At 34.1% G+C, this 22,114-nt stretch overlaps 1 protein-coding gene across 3 annotated transcripts in view; it reads right to left on the reverse strand.

The window, feature by feature from the left end:
- Window positions 1-800: 800 nt before the first annotated feature.
- Window positions 801-22,114, reverse strand: part of flt3 (fms related receptor tyrosine kinase 3) — a 49,621-nt gene continuing 28,307 nt past the window's right edge. For all 3 annotated transcript variants that reach the window (XM_087309506.1, XM_087309507.1, XM_087309505.1), the window contains exons 8-25: window positions 19,781-19,911; window positions 19,544-19,688; window positions 19,062-19,239; window positions 18,882-18,979; window positions 18,698-18,803; window positions 15,370-15,554; window positions 14,481-14,569; window positions 14,269-14,401; window positions 12,415-12,519; window positions 12,218-12,328; window positions 9,994-10,150; window positions 9,723-9,841; window positions 8,573-8,691; window positions 6,630-6,752; window positions 6,435-6,546; window positions 5,010-5,109; window positions 2,478-2,583; window positions 801-2,399 (exon numbers count right to left, since the gene is read on the reverse strand). In XM_087309506.1, coding sequence (XP_087165632.1) covers window positions 2,268-2,399; window positions 2,478-2,583; window positions 5,010-5,109; window positions 6,435-6,546; window positions 6,630-6,752; window positions 8,573-8,691; window positions 9,723-9,841; window positions 9,994-10,150; window positions 12,218-12,328; window positions 12,415-12,519; window positions 14,269-14,401; window positions 14,481-14,569; window positions 15,370-15,554; window positions 18,698-18,803; window positions 18,882-18,979; window positions 19,062-19,239; window positions 19,544-19,688; window positions 19,781-19,911 — 2,249 coding nt within the window. In that variant the 3' untranslated portion in view covers window positions 801-2,267. The remainder of the gene's footprint in view (window positions 2,400-2,477; window positions 2,584-5,009; window positions 5,110-6,434; window positions 6,547-6,629; window positions 6,753-8,572; window positions 8,692-9,722; window positions 9,842-9,993; window positions 10,151-12,217; window positions 12,329-12,414; window positions 12,520-14,268; window positions 14,402-14,480; window positions 14,570-15,369; window positions 15,555-18,697; window positions 18,804-18,881; window positions 18,980-19,061; window positions 19,240-19,543; window positions 19,689-19,780; window positions 19,912-22,114) is intronic.

Consider the following 22,114-nt stretch of genomic DNA (forward strand, 5'->3'; position numbering starts at 1 on the left):
TAGTGCTGTCACATCACAGCAAGAAGGTCGCTGGTTCGAGCATTGGCTGAGTCAGTTGGCATTTCTGTGTGGAGTTTGCATGTTCTCTCTGCATTCGCGTGAGTTTCCTCCAGGTGCTTCGGTTTCCCCCACAGTCCAAAGACATGCGGTACAGGTGAATTGAGTTAGCTAAGATGTCCGAAGGGCATGCGCTGCGTAAAAACTTTGCTGGATAAATTGGCGGTCCATTCCGCTGTGGCGACCCTGGATTAATAAAGGGACTAAGCCGAAAAGAAAATGAATGAATGAATATTTTATCATGTACCTGCATTTACTCTCAAAACAAGAGCAATAAAAAAATCAACTATTTAAAAATATAATTGATAGTGTGCAAATTAAATTTCTTCAAAAAAATGCTAAGCGGACAGATTATTCCTGTTAGAACATTTAACATATTTAAAGAAATATGATTAAACATAAGTGCCCTAAAAACGAAAGACTTAATGCCTTAAACTGGAATAAATATAATGAAAAATTATAATAAAATAAAGAGTTTTTTTGTTTAAAAATAGAGCAATTTTATTGTAGAGTATTCGCAAAATAAATCAAAAGAAAAAAATTATCCCAACTGTAAAAAAACAAATACTTCTCAGATTTCATTAAGGAGAACAGAAGCAGGGTATTCAGTTTTTAAAGCTACAATTTCTAGATTTCTAAAAATTCTGTTTAAACATTAGTAAGGTTTGTTATTCTTGTATATATTTTTAAGAAGCTTGCAACACAAAATAATATTTAAAAATATATTATTAATTGGGTAAGGGTTAGAATTCTTCACAACATTTATTTAGCAATTGTTAGTTTACTCATTCTCAGGCCATCCAGAAAGACTTTTGTCTTTCTGCAGAACATTAGAAAATAGCTGGTGATTCATACAACATGAGTTATATCACCTGAATACTGTTCACTGAGGCAGTAGAGTGGCAGTAAAGGTAAAAATGTTGTAAATAATACTGACTTTCTTCCATATTTTGCTTCATAAGACGTCAATGAATCACCAGGAGGCACAAGTATTAAATATACATTCAATTCTTCCATCAAATGAAAGCATTTAATCGTCTGAAAATAACTATGCTAATAATAAGCTGCTCCATAGAGTGCTATACAGGCGTCCTAGTGGTTATCTCATGCCATTACACGTGTTTTTCTTTTCTTTACCAGCAGACGGCGTTAATCTGCCTCCTCAAATTTGGATATGAATTTATTTAACTAGAAATACTGCATTAATAATAATATAAAATATATATAAATACACACACATTACTGCATAAAATATTTTTTTACCACAAAATCCTCTCAAAATACAAAATAAAAAGAGAAAGAAATATTATTAAACAAAAATAAATTAGAATGGCTTTCCTGAAAAAGAGTAATGATGAGTTTTATTTTTTTTAATAATATAAAAAAAAATCCCCCAGATTGCAATGTCACAAATTTTGATTGCCAATCTTAAGCCATTTGTAATAGTTTGTTTTTGGTTCAATTTGGAATTTCCCCAACTAGCGCAGAACCCGGGGGGCCAGAATGAGGGCTCCAACTTGCCCCCGCCCCTGGTAATGATACCCTGCAGGCACAGGACGTCATATTGATGTTGTACCCTAACGTTGGGGGGACATTATATTTTGTTTGGAGACGAAAATCGGGGTTGATGTCAGAACCTGACCGACATTAATGTCCATCGTCCAACCTAAAATCAACCTAATATCAACATCTAATGTTACAGCTTGATGTGTTGTGGACATTACTACTTTGACGTCGAACAGACATCAGATTTTGGTTGCCATACCTGATTAAAAAATTCAGTATTTGACCTCAATATAACATACAAGATGATGATGGCTTGATGCTGGATTTTGGTCACAACCTTAAATAGACCAAATTTCAATGTCCTTAGACACACGCTAGACATTAAATTTTAGTCATATAACGTCACAAAAGTAAATCTAACCTAATATAAACATCTAATGACTTTGTGTGCCTGCTGGGTACAGTTGATTTCACTTTTCGACTGCAAAGGCTTGTGATTCTGAATTCTGTGTAACCAAAGCATTAGTTTAACCTGAGTATGATTTTAAGGTCACAACATATGTCTACTGGTAGCCATTGAGATGCATTTTATGAATCACCAAGAACGAGTAAGCAGCAAATTTTCCCTTCAATATGTTTCCCTGCCAAAATACATTTCATACATTAATAATTAATGCATTAATGATTGAGACTTAAACTCAGCCTCAAACAGGAGGTTCTGTTCTTACTGCTCCAGAACCATGTGTATCCTTCACTATCGGTGTATCTTCAGGCATCACTGGTGCATTCTGGTATGTTATTTCATCGTGACTGTATCCTCCAACATTGTAATACAGCTGTAGACAGATATCATAGTCAGTGTGCATCCGCTGTGCGTTAATACATTTTGAAAATAACGTTCACATAAAAGTCACCCTCTCTTCTAAAGCTGCCAGCTCTTTTTCCATGAAAGCCACAATTTTGGAGAAACAAGGCCGATCTACAGGATTCAACGCCCAGCAGCGACACATAACCTTGTACCTGAAAAAACATGAACACATTTTAAAAATAGCTTCCAGAGATAAGTCTATTTAATTAAGATGTACAGATATGTGTTAACAGAACATAACTTTTGTTCACCTGTGTATCAGCTTAGGTGAATTTATACAGGGTATTCGCAGGGTTTTAAAAAATCTTAAAATGTTTTCAATCTCAAAAACAGAATTTTAGGCCTTAAAAAGTCTTAAATTTACTGAAATATTGTGGTGTAGGTCTTAAATCTTAAATAAAAGCCCAAACTTTTTCTTATGTAGGGCCAAATACCAAACTTGATTGAGGCTTGTGGGCCGAAGGTAAATATACATGGCTAATTTATTTAATAATATAAAAAAAGACTAGAAAATAGTGCTTTATATTCACTAATACGGTATTTATTTATTTATTTATTTTTACATTTTATTATGAACTTGTTAAAGTAAAAACAAAACAATCTCATTTATAACAGAATTACACTAGTTTTTGTCTTGATTTGTTTTTGACGGTACATTGAAATATAAAAACAGGGGTACTAATAATTCAGGGGGGCTAATAATTCTAAGAATTCTAATAATTATTAGCCCCCCTGAATTATGTGCGCCCCTGTTTATTTTTTTCCCCAATTTCTGTTTAATGCAGGGAAGATTGTTTCAGCACATTTCTAAGCATAATAGTTTTAAAAACTTATTTCTAATAACTGATTTATTTTATCTTTGCCATGATGACAGTAAATAATATTTACTTGATATTTTTCAAGACACTTCTATACAGCCTAAAGTGACATTTAAAGGCTTAACTAGGTTAATAAGGTGAACTAGGCAGGTTAGGGTAATTAGGCAAGTTATTGTATAATGATGGTTTGTTCTGTAGACTTTCTAAAAAAAATAGCTTAAAGTGGCTAAGTGGCTACCCCTTTAGCCACCAAGAATTATTTTTTGGATTGGATTTCTTAACTCCGAATATTGCTAGTTAACACATTCAATGTATTTTTTTTTAACACGTCCCATATTTTCTAAAATATCAGCCTCTAACATATGGTTGATATGTAAATCTATGGTAAAAGTACCGGAATTAATCCATATTAATCCATACCCAAAAATCTGAATATATAAAGTGTAAGACCAATTTATTTAAAACTTAATCAAAACATTGTAGAACATTAAATCATCTATTTTTTGATGTATGCCATAAAATATTTCAGATTTTGAAATAATATGTTTTATATATATATATATATATATATATATATATATATATATATATATATATTTTTTTTTTACAATAAAACCATGATCAAGTGTAGTAGTACAACAGGATTATGTTTGTTTGATTTTTTTGTAAACCAACAATGCTGTGTGTAAACCATTAATTAAAACAGTCATTATTTAAAACAGTCAAAATATGGTCAACCATTTGGTAGATCAGGCAGTTAAAGGGTTTATAAATTATTATTGTATTATTAAATTTATTTAAAATTTATTTAAATTTCATTCATAATGGTCTTAAAAATGTTTTTAAAAGACTTAAACTTAACTTGGTGAAACCTGCAGAGACCCTGTTATATAAATTGGTACCTTTTTAAAAAATAATTGATAATAGTTACTGCACTGTAAAAAGCATTTAGTTGACATTACTTAAGAAAATTATTAAATGTGTTGCCTTAAATTGAAGTAAACACACTACACTGTAAAAAGTGATTAGTTACTTAAAGCAAGTAAACAAATTGCTTTAAAAGCAACAAGTTGACTTTACAAAAATAAAGTAAACCTATTGTAACTTGAAACTGTTATGTTATATGTAACACTTATATAGTATTATTATGATTATGCAAATTGTACTCACTTAAAAGTATAAAAGTAAATGAATCCCTTTTTTCCAATACACTACTACTACATTTGTTTTTTCCCCCAGAATTTCTGCATCTAGCAAAATGACATACAGTAAAACAAATCTGCTCTTCTAGACTTCAGTGTGTCTCCTAAGTTAATACAGGCTATATTTGTAGATTTTATAGACTTAATGAAGCACCAAATATTTGAAAACAGACGTGCTAAAATAGTCTGACATTGTACAAAGGCATTAGTTGACTTAAAAAAAGTAATTACAAGCATATATATAAAAATTAAGTCAACTTTACAGTTCCAAGTTACAATAGGTTAACTTTATTTTTGTAAAGTCAACTTGTTTCTTTTAAAGCAATCGGTTTACTTGCTTTAAGTAACTAATCACTTTTTACAGTGTAGGAGCATAATTATAAAATCGAAGTTAAGCCAATCTAACAGTTCTGAGTTACAAATGATTTACTCAATATTTTGAATGTAAAGTTACTAATAGTTTTTACAGTGTATTAGTATTTGATTATGGGCGACACCGTGGGTAGCACTACTACTCATTCATTTTTTAAAAATAAAAAAAAAACTAGAGGCACTTACACAGATTCTGCTGCATAATAGGGCTGCTCCAAGTGATATCCACTTTCAATCATTCTGTAGAAAGTGTTGTTCACAGTTACACCCGGATATGGGGTGACTCCTGAAAGAGATGAATGTCTAATGAATACAAAATAATAATAAAAAAACATTCATAGTTGTCTGAAGGTTGGATCGGATCAGCAACAAAAATCTTGTTTAACTCTTTATTTTTTCAATATTAGATTCAATTGTTTTTACAGAGCAGATTTAGGGCATCTCTTTACATTTCCACAATCAATTTTGATATACAAGCTGCTGAAGAGGAGATTTACAGTTCAGTACAGGAGAAAACACGCATTGTGAAGACACAACCTTGAAAAATATATATTGTGTAATATACTGACTGAAATCAAGAATGAGTTACAAAATAGTACACAAAAAAGTGCCTTCTGATGTTTTCTCTACATCAAACTGAAAAAAAACTTTTACTTCAAGAGTTCTCACTTAAATATAGCTTGATAATAACAGCAGGTTTGGCATGCTGTCCCGGGACAAAATCCTGAGCTTGGAGATAATTGAGCACTCGGCTCCCACCTGGTCAATAAACATGTAAAGGGGTGCAAGATCAGGTAATTTACGAGAGCTCCCCCTGGCAAAGAAGGAAAGGGGGAGAAGGGATGGATGGGGGGATTCTTTAAAAAATTAAGATAAAAGAGTAAAGCGAGACATGCTATAGTGAGTAGAATAATCCGATTGGCTTACTAATAATCACAGATGAGAGACCAAACGTGATCAATCATATCACATACTCCACTTGAAATTAGTTTGTGAAAATTCACGTAAAGCCAAAACATTTTACAACTCTAACATTTAAAGCTGTCAAATGCATGAAAATACAGTGTTTTTTCCATCTAGGGTGTTGTCTTAAAAGAAGTGTTCAGAATGAAGGCAACCTGGAGTTAAGTACATTGTGAAAACGCCTATAAAGGGCTTTCATATATCTATACTGTAAAAAATATCTGTAAATAATCAGTTTTTTGTATTTTCTGTTTTTATTTTTCCCCATTTGTTTATGCTTTTGAATTAATGGGACTTTGATCTTTCTTCCAATAACTTTTAACCCTGAAAAAGTGAATTCTATGAAAATGTTTAACAGTTTAAAGTGATATATTGTCTGAGTTGGTGTTGTACATTATGCTACAAAAACCTTGTAATAAACCGCCAGTGCATTTTCTGTTATTTTACAGACTTATTTCCTATTTAAAACTGCTAAAATGTCAATAAAAGTGACTTTGATAAAATGTAGAGTAAGATTTTCAACATCAAAAGTTGACAGAGCAGAGATAAACGTCCCATAACTGTAAAAAAATCACTTGTGAATCTTGTTGATTGACAGATGTTTTTACAGTGTACTCAGTATTGATGCACTATAAAAGAAAGAGACACCTAGAGAAAAGATCTCCCAGAGCAGAATGCCATAAGCCCAGATGTCACTCTCCATTGTGTAGATGCCTTTAAAAATACTCTCAGGTGCCATCCATTTCACCGGCAAACGCACCTGCAGAAAGAGTTACATTTACATGACAACTAAATGAAGAGCAGTCACATCAAGACATCAAATAATAATCAAGTTATACCTACATTTCCTCTTACAACGTAGTTGGAGTCATGCTCAATGTCTCTGGCAAGACCAAAGTCAGCGATTTTCACCTGTCTGCCGTGTGTCACCAAAACATTTCTGGCTGCCAAGTCTCTGTGGATGCACTGCAGGCACAAAACCATTCACTTTAAAGGACAGTTCACCCAAAAATCACAATTTTGTCATCATTTATTCAGTTTAAAGCTGTTGCAAGTCTGTATTAGTTTCCTTCTTCTCTTGAACAAAAAAGAAGACACTTTGAAGAATGCTGGTAAACAAAAAGCAGTGAAAGAAATCTGCAAATCATTGGGGAGCAACAATGGGTGTTTGCTCTTGTTCTTCTTTATCTTCTTTTATGTTTGGCAAAAGAAAGAAACTCTTAAAAATTTGAAGGTTATACATTGATTTATTAAACAGAGATTTAAATGTCATTACTGTATATCCAACGATACCTCACCAATTCCTAACTTTTTGATGTAGTGGCTAATTCATGTGAATTCATACAATCTCCTTCGTACAATTTAGTATGATTTCCCCATCCTCCAATGACGGTTAGGTTTAGCTATGCCTCCTTTTTTAGAACCGTACATTTTCGTACAACTGAACTCATACGAATTAGCCACTAAACATACAAAATGTAAAAAAGTTACGTTTCCTTGTGAGATCAGGCTTGTATATCTAAAAATGACTGTAATGCACACTGACCGGTCACTTTATTAGGTACACCTGTCCAACTGTCCATTAATGCAAAACTCTAATCAGCCAATCACATGGCAGTAACTCAATGCATTTAGACATGTAGACATGGTCAAGATGATCTGCTACGGTGTGAGTATTTCAGAAACTGCTGATTACAAGGATTTTCACGCACAACCAATCCTAGGGTTTACAGAGAATGGTCCGCAAAAAAGAAAATATTCATTAAGCAGCAGTTATGTGGGCGCAAACGCCTTGTTGATGCCAGAGGTCAGAGGAGAATGGCCAGACTGGTTCCAGCTGATAGAAAAGGCTGATTGAACAGTAACTTAAATAACCAATTGTTAGTACTGAAGTATACAGAAGAGCATCTCTGAACGCAAACCTTGAGGCGGATGGGCTACAGAAGCAAAAGACCACAATGGGTGCCACTCCTGTCATTCCTGTCAGGAAACTGAGGCTACAATTTGCACAGGCTCACCAAAATTGGACAATAAAAGATTGGAAAAACATTATCTGGCCTGATGCATTTTGATTTCTGTTGAGACGTTCAGATGGTAGGGTCAGAATTTTGGCATCAACAAAATGAAAGCATGGATCCATCTTGCGGTGTATCAATGGTTCAGGTTGGTGGTGGTGGTGTAATGGTGTGGGGGATATTTTTTGGCACACTTTGGGCCCATTAGTACCAATTGAGCATCGTGTCAACACCACAGCTTACCTGAGTATTGTTGCTGACCATGTCCATCTCTTTATGACCCCAGTTTACCCATCTTCTGATGGCTACTTGCAGCAGGATAACACGCCGTGTCATAAAGCACAAATTATCTCAGATTTCTTGAACATGACAATGAGTTCACTGTACTCAAATGGCCTCCACAGTCACCAGATCTCAATCCCATAGAGCATCTTTGGGATGTGGTGGAACAGGAGATTCACATCATGTATGTGTTGCTGACAAATCTGCAGCAAGTGCGTGATGCTATAATTTCAATATGGACCAAATTTTTTTCAGCGAGGTCCAAAATTACCATGGATTAAGGCAGTTCTGAAGGCAAAAGGGGGTCTAACTCGGTAGTTGAAAGGTGTACTTAATAAAGTGGCCGGTGAGTTTAGGTTGTTGGAAACTCATGTAGTAAAACATACTTTAGAGTTAGCATTAGAAAAAGTGTCAAAAGAACTTGTAAGTTTTATCTAAGTTTTATCTTTAGTGAAAAGCAGGAAGTTTCATGATCAGAAATCAGCTCACATTTTTAGCAGACAGGAACTGCATGCCCTTTGCGACTTGAAAAGAGAAACTCAGAAGGTCATCATAGGTGAGACTGTGAAGTTCCTCTTCTTGATGCTCGTCTTCACACTCAAGCATTTCTTCACAGAGTAAACATAAGATAGTTATGCTATATATTATAGATAGATTCGATTTTTATTCATTTATTCAAAACATTATTTATATATTTTATAAAAATGATAATCTAGAAGGTTTTGCCTATAGAACAGCAGAAATAATGATGCTGCCTTGTTTACTGCAGTAAACAAAGCAGTGTGACATCAAATATAGCAGGATTTTAGCCATTTCATAAACTACACAGCATCCCAAAATCTCAAACATTAGCAAACAACTATAATTATACAACTGTATAATAAAAAATGATGCAAAATTGAATATCTTGTAACAGCATTTAAGACCTTTTAAGGTCCTTAAATTTCTCTAAATTGATTTATCAACTTTTAATACTTTTTAAGACCCCGTGGACACCCTGTAATATTTCATATAGTTATATAAATAAATGAAAGATAAAAGTATAACAAGAAAAAGTAATACATAAATACATAACATACAATACCTACATTATCAAATTTTTATTTTTGTGCTAACATTTTTTAATTCTGCTTTTTGAAATTAAATATAAAATGTATTTTCCTCCTATAATTATTTATGCAAATAGCCACTTAGGGTAAATTAAACGCGTTTTACTTGGCCAGACTGATAATAACAAATGTTTGTTGTGCACCAATTAAATTTATTTAAGGGATAGTTCACGTAAAAATAAAAATTCTGTCATCATACGCTCATTGCCAATTGGTTTCAAAACTGTTTGAGTTCATTTCCTTTGTTGAACACGAAAGAAGATATTTAGAAAAATGCTGGAAAGCAGGAGCCATCAACTTCTATAGTATTTTTGTTCCCATGGTTGTTGATGGTTGCTGCTTTCCAACATTTTTCAAAATATCTTCTTTTGTGTTCATTAAAATTCATAAAATGTAGAACCAATTGAGTGTCAGTAAATGGTAAGGATATTTTCATTTTTGTGTGAATTATCCTGAAATAACATGACATTTAATGAAAATCTGCCTGTTTAAATCTGTTTATGCACCAATTTTTCTCTTTCTGGACATACCCTCAGCAGGAGACCCTGAGCTGATGCTGCTACTCAGAAGCGCATCGTTTTCATTCTCCTGTTCTTTGCTAGCAGGAGTCACATTTAGGCATTGGCTGTTATCAGACAGAACATACTCACTGTGTAAAGAGAAGCACATGGTCTGTTAACTGCACGACAGGTTATTCATTTATATACTCCTTTACATTTACACTTCCACTTCCACAGCTTTTTCTGTTTGCTTTGTCTAAAAGGGCACCAATGTAACTTGCTGCCAGGCACTTATGCAAACCTGGAGTTTCTGTTCTGCTGGAAGTTGTGGTAGAGGCCCCTGAATCTGTCCTTGTTGAAAGCGTCCGTCAGATATTTGTGAAAGCATTCTCTGTTGCTCTTCAGGTAATTCAGGAGATCTCCGTTACAGCAGAACTGGAAGATCAGGTAAATAGGACCTGCAGAACAATGAAATCTATGCAATTTTGTGCTGAAACATCAAACATCTATTAGTTAAAATTGAATTAAGAGATACAATGATTATTATGGTTAAACAGCAAAAATCAGCCCAAGGCACTCGAAAAATGTGGAAAAAATATTAAAAAGCCTTTATTTACATGGCGAATCCTTTAAAAAACATACACGTTTCGGCAAAGAACTGCCTTCATCAGGGTAACAGAAACACTTTTGCTGAATCACACAGGTTTTTTTTAAAGCCTAGCCATGTGAATAATTATAATTATTATTATGATAATCTTTAGTTTACCAGGAAAGAAACATTGAGGTTAAAAATCTCTTTTACAAGAGCTTTTAATATTTTAAAAAAATAAAGGCTTTTAAATATTTTTTCCACATTTTTCCAGTGCCTTGGGTTCATTTTTGCTGTTTATTCTGATGAATCTCTTACCCAAAGAGCACCAACACATTATTTAAGCTACCCCTGAGCACTTCAGATCACTATTATTATTTTGCAGAGAAGGTGAGAGCTGTTTTTACAAAAATGTTAAAAATTCAATATTTTCAGGTAAAAGTTCTTAAAAGATATTTTTGTTAATGTAAAGAAGTTAACATATTAATATATATTTGATAAAAAATAATAGGAAAGGCTGCATGAATGTTAAATGTGCTTAAATGCTTCCTGTCACTTGTTTAAATAGCTGACTAGTTCTTACTAGCATATTTCAGAGTTAAATGAAACTTAAATGAGACACTGATATAAATAATACTTTCAGATTCCTCTCATTTATTGATGTTAATCTGCACCTGGTTTCAATTTCCCTTATTATCTGACAAACTATATTTAACTGGCAACAGGACGTACCAGTTTTGACTGATTTTATAAGATGGTGAGCCGTTCTAAAGTACTGAAAAGCAAGAGAAGTTAATCACTCAAATCTGTGATTTCTAAAAGTTTGCATCTTTACAATGTTTTTTTCACAATCATGCCAAAGCATATTAAGAACTGTCAAGTACAGTTCCAGTTATGTATCAACATTAGTCTGGAATGGCACGATTACAAACCTTTCTGGCCTTGTTAGACAACCGTGCTGAACCATGGTGGACTGGTTTAACACATATATATGCGCATGACGTTGCCATTCTGTAGCCTGGCTGCCAGTTTTTCCATAGTTGACTATGCAGAAGCTTCCTTCCTTCCTTTCCTTCCTTCCTTCCTTCCTTCCTTCCTTCCTTTCCTTTCTTTCTTTCCTTCCTTCCTTCCTTCCTTCCTTCCTTTCCTTTCTTTCTTTCCTTCCTTCCTTTCTTTCTTTCTTTCTTTCTTTCTTTCTTTCTTTCTTTCTTTCTTTCTTTCCTTCCTTCCTTCCTATTTATTTGTTTGTTTATTTATAGTTATTCAATGAAGTGAATATCAGAAAAAACGAGTCCCAAAAACAAAAATATCACATCTTCCTCATCTGTGTATAGATTACACTAACATTACCAGGGCAATGACTGACAAATTTGTATTACATTAACAAAAGTTACATTATCAGCAACACCATGGAAAATAAAACCACTTTCATGCTGACTGGAGCGGATCAGCATCGAATTGAACGTTTAGGCAAACAGAACTGCTGGGTCCAATAGTGGAAAAGCGGCTAAAGTCGCTCACTCATTCAAGATCCATGAAACAAATGGTAAATCATTTCTTTAAAGCTGAAATCATTGAAAAGATAAAATAGCCAGCCCAGAGTCCTGACCTAAACCTAAAGTGAAAATCCATTTCATCAAGGTTTGGCTAAGAAACTTGTCAGTCCGTAAACTGTGGAAAAGGCCAAGATCAAGATCACACCATTTAAAGTTGCTCACTTCCTATTCATTTTTAAATAAAAAAAAAACTAAAAAAAAAAACCTTAAATTTCTTCAAAACATTTATCTAAACACTAAAACTGGAAGTCGATTGCACTACGTCTGAAAAACAATAAGCCTTTATAAGTGGTTCTCAAATTTTTATCTACATTTGTATATAGGTGTGTGTCTCCAACTGATAATATAATTATCAAACCCAAGGCCTCTCCAAATCTTACCTGATCCCGTGCAAGCACCAAGCAGGTTGACAATGTTCTCATGGTGTCCAATATGAGTCAGCATTTTCAGTTCAGACATCAGAGCTTCCTTCTCCACTGCCTGGTGCTTCTCTGTTTAATCCGCCAAGCGTACAAAGCACAGGTTGTTATTCATTTCATCTTATTTAAATATTCATAACAGATTTGTCATTACTTACCCTTTAACATTTTTACCGCTACCTGAACAGAAACACCCGGCTTGCTGATCCCATATGCTGTAGCCTGAACAACCATCCCAAAAGCACCAGATCCAAGTTCATTCCCTGTGGAAACCAGTATTGGGTAAGTTACTTTAAAATGGTAGTTAATGACTGATAACATTATAGTATAACTTTATTTTGATGGTCCCTTAAACGCATTTTGTTGACTTTAAGGTTTATTGCATCTACATGCCAACAAATTCTCATTAGATTATAAGTAGACTGTTAGGTTGGGTTTAAGGTTGTTGTAAGTTGACATGTACTTGCAAAGTTACTTATAGTCAGTTAAATATCTGTTGAAGGAGCATATCAACCTAAGCAGACAGTCTACTAATACTCAAATGAGAAGTAATTGGCATTTGCAATGCAACTTTTTGCAAATAAAACATGCAATAGGAGCCATCAAAATAACGCATTACCCTTTATTAAAATGGTAATTTCTCATAGTAATGTCTCGTAATTTAACTAGTAAGAAATTTAATTACTTGACTCAATACTACTTAAAATACCTTCAAATCTCAATGCATAGACAATAGAAATTAAATCCTTTTAATTATTTACATTTGAGTCCAGGCCTTGTTTTCAGCTGTTTGATACTGAATGTAATACGTTAAATAACACTCCACTTTTTTGGAAATACAGTAGGCTCATTTTAGCCTCCTAAACTGATAAACTATTGAGTTTTATAATTTTTGAATACATTCAGCTGATCTCTGGGTCTGGTCGGAGCACTTTTAGCTTTGCTTAGCATAAATTATTGAATCAGATCAGACCATTAGCATCTCACTCAAAAATGTAAAAAAGTTTTGATTAATTTCCTATTCAAAGCTTGTTCTGTAGTTGCATCTTGCACAAAGACAGATGGAAAATGAAAAGTATTTTCCTACACTCTCATTCCAGCTTAAAGGCAAATTTATTTAAAGTAACTGTTATAAAATCCCCTAAAAATGAACAGTAATCCAATATCTACTGGTTTATTCACAGGTGTCAATTTCAGTTCCTGGAGGGCCGCAGGTCTGCACAGTTTACTTCCAACCCTGCTCCAACACACTTACCTGTAGGTTTCAAACAAGCCTGAAAGACTCAATTAGCCTGACCAGGTGTGTTTAATTAGGGTTGAAACTAAACTGTGGAGAACTGCTGCCCTCCAGGAACTGGAAATGACACCTGTGATTTAGTATTTCAGTAGATAAGTAATTTAATTAAAGCAACATCCAACGCTGCTAGAAACACATGAAAAACACTGAGGTGGTCTTACAAACCAGTAGGTCCAGGAATTGCAATTGACTGGACGGGTTTTGTGCTGACTGGAGCGGATCGGCACGGAATGGAATGTTTAAGCAAACAGAACTGTTCGGCTCAATAGTGAAAACATGCCTTAAGTCCCTCACTCATTCTAGTTCCCCCGAAAAGACTGGTAAATCTGTTCTTTAAAGCTGTAATCACTGAAAAGATTAAATGGCCAGCCCAGAGTCCTGACCCAAACCTAATTGAGAAGTTCGGCTAAAATCTCACCACAGTCCTTACACTGTAGAAAAGACTGAACAAGAGCTGACCAAGATCACACCATCACACAAGTTGCTCAGTCCCTATTCATAGTTAAATTTCCAAAAACAAACACAAAAACTTAAATTTCTTCAAAAAATTTAAATAAAACTAAAATTCCATCAGAATTTAAACAACACAGATTGCATTACTTACAGTAACTACATTTTAGTACATTTAGGTACATCCGACTTTGCTAGAACCACATGAAAAACATTCATACTCCATTTATCATTTGTAGAAAGTAAAATCAATAACAATCCTTACCAAGTTCGAGATTTTCGCGAGGAAATTCCCATTTCAAGTCATATTTGAACTCTCTGAAGTCAATATAAATGTAATCATTGTCGTTGGGTCCGATCATCTGAATCATCTGGATCTGACTCTGGTACTTAGGTTTCTGTGATGAAAGAGTGTCAGTGTTAGTTTCAAAGTGTAATCAATGATTTTAGGTTATCATGACATTATTTTAGGTTTACCTTAACCCTGATGAAGATGATTAATGCAATGATAATCATGAAGAGTATAACGATGAGCAGGAAACAGATCACATAATAAGTGTGAGACTCTAAGGGGAAACAGTTGCATATGAAAAAGTCAACTAGATGAATTTTTTGAGAAATATTTTAGTACTGCAACCCCAAAAAATAATTCAAGTTGAAATAGTGAGTTAAATTCCAGGGTTGGTTACTGAGCTAGTTTTCATAAAAATCAACCACTAAAAATACAAAGAATAACACCTGCTCAAAATTGCTATCAATAAAGACAGGAAAAAATATTTGGTATTATGTTTCATTTAGATTCTGTTCCTCTCTGTGTGGTTTTAAAATATTCCACACATATTTACATACAAAATATGTAAATATGTCAGGTAATGTTTTCCACCATTAGTCTTTGAATACTGGTTCAATATTTGGCTCCAGTATGATTATTTTAATGTTTTAAAAGAAGTCTCTTATGATGAAATTGATGAATAATACTGTATTTATGTGATAACAAAGCTGAATTTTTAGCATGAATCCTATTTGTAATCTTCATAGTCACACAATCCTTGCGATGCTCACGATGTTCAAGACACATTTATTATAAAAACCAATATTAAAAATGGCTGACCTGCTTATTTTTTTTGCTAAAATGATCATTTATGTTTGATAAACAAAGATCAAAAGAATGTTTTTTGCAATAGAATGATTTTGAAACATCTTTACTGTCACTTTTGATCAATTTAATGCATCCTTGTTGAATAAATCAAATTCTAAAACAACCCTTAGAATAACAAAATTACAAAAACCCAAGTAAAATCTAGTAAAAGTCAATGTTACATCCCGCATTCAGTTTCAGAGATGTTCAATTTAGGTTTAGACTCACTGGTTTGCAGTAGTATTTTTTCACTGCAGCCAGTCCCTGCAACATTAGTGATGCAGCATTTGATAAGATGGTCCTCGCTTTTCAGGTGCTGTCTGGAAAAGCCAATTTTCTTCTGACAGAACTGATCTGAATCTGTAAACTCTGGCTGGTCAGCAGCTATCTCTTTCCAGTCTTCAGGATCACATCTGTGAAAATATTTAAACTGTTTTAGTGTTAGGGCTTAGGGATAAGTATTATGGCTGTTTATGCCATTAAATCGTTCCCACACACATTTTTTTTTCAGGAAGTAAATTATTTCTCACTTTGAACATTACTTGTGCCACCTTAACCAGATAAATACAATAACTTTAAAAACAATCAATTTGTTCATCAATTAGTTCTACATCATCGAAGCTTCTGATTGCTCTCTCTTTTGTAATACATGTAGTTTCACCAGATTATTACACAATAACCTAAATACAGTTGTTTAAGTGATTTATTGTCAAAATATGTCTTAATATTTACAATATTGCTATGGTCTTTGCCAGTTTTGCTTTAATGCATTTTTATTTGTAGATACCAGGGGCCTCATGTACGAAGACTTGCGTGGAAATCATACTAAAACATTGCGTACGCAATGAATGTGCGTACGCAGCTGTGAATGTGCGTACGCAGAAAAAATTTCAGATGTATGAAACACTGCGTACGCCAAATCTCACGCATATTTTTTTGTACATCTGAATGAACGTGAAACTGAGCGCAACATGAACGAGCACAAAACCCCTCCCTGCCTCCTCCCCCGTATGAATATGCTAATGACTATGCTAATGGCAAAACCCAACGAAAAAGCAATGGCAAAAGCAAGCAAAAAGAGAAACTTTGAACAGAATGTGAATTGGAGGTGCTGCTTTCGGAGGTAGACCGGAGAAAAGCGGTGTTATTTGCAAGTTTGTTCTCCGGAATTAACAATAAAAGAAATAAATAGAGCGGGAGAGTTTAGCTGATGCGGTTAACACAGTTGGGTCTGAACATATCGCACTGAGTGCATTAAAAAAAGAAATAGTGTGGTTTATATATGTAAAATGTTGCAGTACGCTTAACAGTCTCAGTGGCGCTACTCGTAAGATGCATGTGATCATGAATTGATTCGTTCGAGCATGAACTCGGCTCGAATCCAGCGTCTGATGAACTCTTTCTTGTTTTTTCCCCGCTACATATCAGATTTTGCCAACTATTTATCACGAGAAAGACAAGTAGGAATCATCAATAAGTTCATATCAATAAGCATCATATTTTATTTGCACATTTATTGAATGGAAATGTTTCTGATTCACGCATGCAAATTCATCTTCAGATAGTGTCTTTATAGCAATGTGCGTGCAGTAGACAGCTCAGATTACATTGGGAAAACAGGCGACTGCTGCAAATTGTGCTTTAATGTTTAGCTGGTCAAATGTATGGCATGGAAATCTTACATACCTACTGAACCCGTCTCATACAGCTGCCATTGCAAGGCTCAGACACTTTGTAGAGAGGAATTTAACACAACTGCCTCTAGGAGTCGCCAATGGAAATAAAACAGACACGCACAAAAAATGTGCGTACGCCTGCCAGAAAGCTGCCGTGAACCTGCGCACATTCCCACGTTCAGTTCATTGTTAGTAAATCCAAACGTGAGCGATTCTGAGTGTGAAACCTGGCGTACGCAAAGTTTTTGTGCGTACGCAGCGTTGATACATGAGGCCCCAGATGATTTTGTATTAATTCTGTGCTATTTCTATACTACATTTTCTACTATTTTCCTAACAATAAACATTGATTTATCTATATTTATATCAATTGTTTGATTCGACTTAATGATTTCCATTGTGCTCACCTACAAGCAGAAAATATTTGTATAAAATATCTTTTGTTTGTATTATATATGCTAAACATCATTTTTTATATAGATAATAAAAAGTTTTGAACCTAAAACCTTTAGGTTCCTGCGGTACACTACAAGTTGTTCCCATATATGTAGATTTATTTTCACCAAATTGTGTCTTAAAAAATAAAGAGCTTTAAAACATAGGGCACATCATACACCCAGCACAATGGTGCAAGACTTGGGCCATTTGTTTATATTTTCAGAGCAACGCCACCCTAATTTTCACCTTTTCCGCCACATTGTTTAAATAGCAAATCCATTTGCACCATCACTTTGCAGACTAATAGGTGTGGGGGTGGTCTATAAAAGAGGTGTGTTGAGGCGAATTGTTGGCATGTTGCTATTTTGAAGAACTGATAGATCACCCCATTGACCAAAAGCTGGTCTAAAATCCAGCGCAGTGTGCTAGTTATGCAGCTATGCACACTCAAACACAAATATCTTTACATATAAAAATAATAAAGGATTGAAATGTTACAAAAATTATTATTTACTACATAAATACCTGCCTCCATGCCTCACCTTGGGGGGCTCTTTTCAGTTTATTCATAACAATTAGCATTATTATTATAATGTCATCATTAGTATTATTTATTATATCCATATTTATATGTGTTTTAATGAAAACAAGCTTATTTGTCCACCTGTCAGCTTTTGTAGATGCATGCAACATATAGGACGTGTGTTTGGATATAACTCAGTTTTGTTGACCACACTTCATTATTATTGTTCATTTATTTGTTTGCTGGTAATTAGAACTGAATTTAGTAAGTTTTGAAACAAATCTTTGTGCTTAACAAACTAAATTAAATATAATGGATGTCTTCAGTGGAGTGTGTCAACACAGTTTCCTCATCCAGGAAAATAAAGGAGTAAAGTAAAGAGTAAAAGTAAAGTAAACGAGCTGAATAGAGGAGGCTTATTTTTTATCCTCGCTATCCTTTTACGTTATCCTTTTCTCGCTAATGAAGCATTCAGTTTGTCCATTCAGTTTTTCCACTTACAAAGTCTGCCTTGTAAATAGCAAATGCCCCATAGCCCCATGCAACTGACTTTTAAAGGGAACTCTAATTGGTTTAATGCATGCTCAAAACACACCCATAACTCATTAACTGAATAAGCACAATCCTGTTAGACTATGTGCCAGAGCGCCGAGCATATTTTTCTGTCCTTAAAATAGCAAAAGTGGATCCGGACACGTCCTTAATGCTTTTGCGACATGCGTTTTAGACTTTGCGCCTAGATCAGTAAAATAGAGCCCATGGAATCTTTAAACAAACCATTTTAGACATTATGAGAAAAAAGGTGATGCTGCATTATTATATTAAAATTTAAGTGTTTTGTTTTTGTACCTTGGATCAATGGACAAAAACTGACATTTAAAATACCATAGTTGGTGCATTTTTATGGTTGATGACTTACTTAGCAAGGGATGGGCAGGTCTTCCAGGATACAGTCACAGGTAAAGGGCTTTCAGTCTCACAAGTAGTGAAGCTTGAATTTTTGCGTATTGTAATTTTAGGAATATCTGTGAAATGCATCGCATATTAATTTATTTCTCAGTAATACTTTTTATAAATATGTCCTAACTTTTACGACTACTCACCTGAGATACACAGAGATACATTCCTCATGACACTGTATTCCTGAGTCTCGAGTTTCATTTGATACTGACCTGGTTCAGTGCTACACAGCTTAAACGTACTGAAGTGAAAATAAAGAGAATAAGCAAACCCAGCAACACAAAGCATCATCTGCTTTTAAATGGACAGCATGATTTAAATACCTGGTAAAATTTGATTGGGAAGTTTCGTCACACTGTATTTGTGTTTGATTTGGTGTGATCCAATAACACCGGGCTTTTGGGTAGGAGAAAACCTGAGACTGGAAGCAGAAGCCTGTCTTATTTTTTGCTAGTATGCTGTTGTTCTCATTCAGATGCAATATGTCAATTTGATCATGTTCTGCAAGAAAGGATCACAGATAGAAAAATGTCACAGTAATTTTTTTGCATGACAAATCAGCCTTCATTAGCATTAGATTGAAGCATTATGCAATTCTAAACATGATTTTTTTCATTGTTTTCTGAATACTGAATAAGAAAATATGGCATAACATGTTTTATACTGTGCTTAAAAATAATTTTACTCCTGTTTAAAATAACTTAAACTTTTGATCTCCACTTTAAATAAATCAGAATATTAAAATATTTATTTAATAATTATTTTAAAGAAACATTTGAATAAATAAGCAAATGGTTTTACTCACCAAAGACCTTGACATGGGTGCTGCAATTTCGGGGGGTTTCAGTATCTGATGTGCAGAGGTAAAGCCCACTGTGTGCCATATTAACTGATTCGATAAAGAGGTGCTCTGTCCAGTCATAAAATTGTAATGAGGTGATTCCTTTGATCTAAATAAAGTGCAGAAACAAATAAGCTAAAACTTTAGGAAATGTTTGGAGCAGTGAAAGTATGATTTATTGTTTCTCCATCCACATCTTACCACTGTGTTATTAAAGTGCCATTTTATTCCTGGGTTTTTCAAATGTTTTCTGGCAGCTCGGAGCAGCAAAGATTGACCAGATTTGAGATAAATTATATTTTGAGACTTTTGCTTATCTATCTCATTCAGATCTGTAAGAGAACAACACAGTTTTCAATGTTTTTTTGCTAAACTGAAAAGCCAACACTCCTAGATTATCAAAATAATATTTGCTGTCAAACTGATGAAATTTAGCTTTAACACTCATTAAGTGAGTAATAAAGCTTGGCTTATATTGTGGTGGATGACATACAGTATATACAGTTGAAGTCAGAATTATTAGCCCCTCTGAATAATAAGACCGCTTGTTTATTTTTCCCCCAATTTCTGTTTAATGGAGAGCAGATTTCTTTAACACATTTCTACACTGTAAACGATTTCTGTTGTTTTCACGGTATTATACTGCATTTCTAAACAGTTGTTTACTGTATAAGCTGTGTACAGTGTGTTACTGTATATATTGCTGTTTTCACAGCATGATAATGTATTCTCAACATTTCCATACTGTGAACATGATTAACAGTATGCTACTGCAGATTTTACAATGAATTTTGGGAAAAAAATCAGTTACTGTGCATCTAAATACAGTACTGCAAATGACCATGAAAAACTCTACACACACTTTATATTATTATTATTATGTTTATTTTATTTTTTGACAAAGTATTTTGTGAAGAAAAATAAAATAACCAGTTTCTTCAGACTGTTCAGTGCATAAAACTGTCCCCTGGTTTTCCATATTTGGGTGTACTGCACCTTAATTTTATAAGGTTAACATGAAAATATGAAATCATTTTTAATCAACATAACTTTGTGCTTAACCAAAACCTAAACTGGAACAAAAGTAATTGATTCATCATGAAACCAAAGTCAGCTTAAATGTCAGAATGACCAGCCTGCTTTAGACGGATTCATGAGGTTTGGGCACCCGTCATCACCATGGAGGTCACATATCTCCGCATTTTCAAAACAATATTTTAAAATAACAACCATCTCTATAAATAAACCACAGACTTGAGTTTACAACAACTACATTCCCGCATGAAAAACGGTTAAAACTAAATTTTATAACACATTCATTATAGAGCCGTCTAAGACCGGGGCAAGTCTCACATGTCTAGCCGATTATAACCTCGTTTCGCCGGATACATGAGTGATGATGGACACCCTGGAGGTCAGAATCTCCGCTATCGGCAAAGCACGCTTAAAATTTACGCATGATATCTATAAATAAACCACAGATTTGAGTTTGTAAGAACTACATTCTCGCATGAAACACTGTTAAAATTTCATTTCGTGACATATTAAACGCAATATTTATAATATTAGCTGGGCTTTCTCATCCGCCATTACCATTTGCTTGTAGATGTGAAATGAATTCTGGGAGAAAAAAATATATATATTTATATATAATTCTCAAAACACTTCAAACGAACTTTATTCTTATTGTTAAGGTCAGATATATGTAATAATTTTGCTGGTAAAGTGAATAAAAAACAATGTTACTATATTGTAATCAATATCACATTTGCACTGGTTCGGTTCAGCACTCGAGCAACTCTGAATCGTATTGAACCGAATTGAACCGTTTGCTCGGGAATTATTTGATCACACGTGTTCACAAGCACATTCAGCAATATGCAATTAGTGTATAATTAGTGTATAAATGCGTGTGGCCAAGCAGTATAACGAAATAGTAATGAATCATATGGTCCGTGTATCATCCGTTCATTTGATTATTCCTTTTATTACGGAAAACGAAACATCAGAAAAACGATGAATATTTCGTTTTTCTGTTTATTCTGTAGGCAGAAAAAACGGAAACTCATCTGTTATTCAGCTTATTAACTTAAAACGAAATATTAAAACAAACACAAAACCAAAACGAAATAATGAGTCAAAAAATGGTCCGTGTACGGTCCGTGTACGTTTTGTTCATTTGTTTTCCATTTTCAAACGGAATAAAGGAAATGAAGAAAACGGCCGTTTTTCCGTTTTTCTTTTGCTCACGAGAAAACGAAAAAACGAGATTTTGGCTGGATTTTCGTTTTTTGGTTTAGGGTAGGAAAACGGATAAACGACTTTAAAATTCATTTTACACATGTAGGCGGTGCTGAAACGCCCACTTTCCTCTAATTGGTCAACCAAATCTGCGCTCGTGACGTCACCCTCAAAATAAAAGCCTTACACGCAGGCTTTTAATTATTATTATTTAATTATATATTAACTAAGTTTACATATTCTATCATTTGAACCACACACAGTTAGCAGGCTTACATTCATTCCGTATGTATA

The sequence above is a fragment of the Danio rerio genome, chromosome 24 (genome assembly GCF_052040795.2).
Source record: "Danio rerio strain M-AB ecotype USA chromosome 24, GRCz13ab, whole genome shotgun sequence".
Lineage (NCBI taxonomy): Eukaryota > Metazoa > Chordata > Actinopteri > Cypriniformes > Danionidae > Danio > Danio rerio.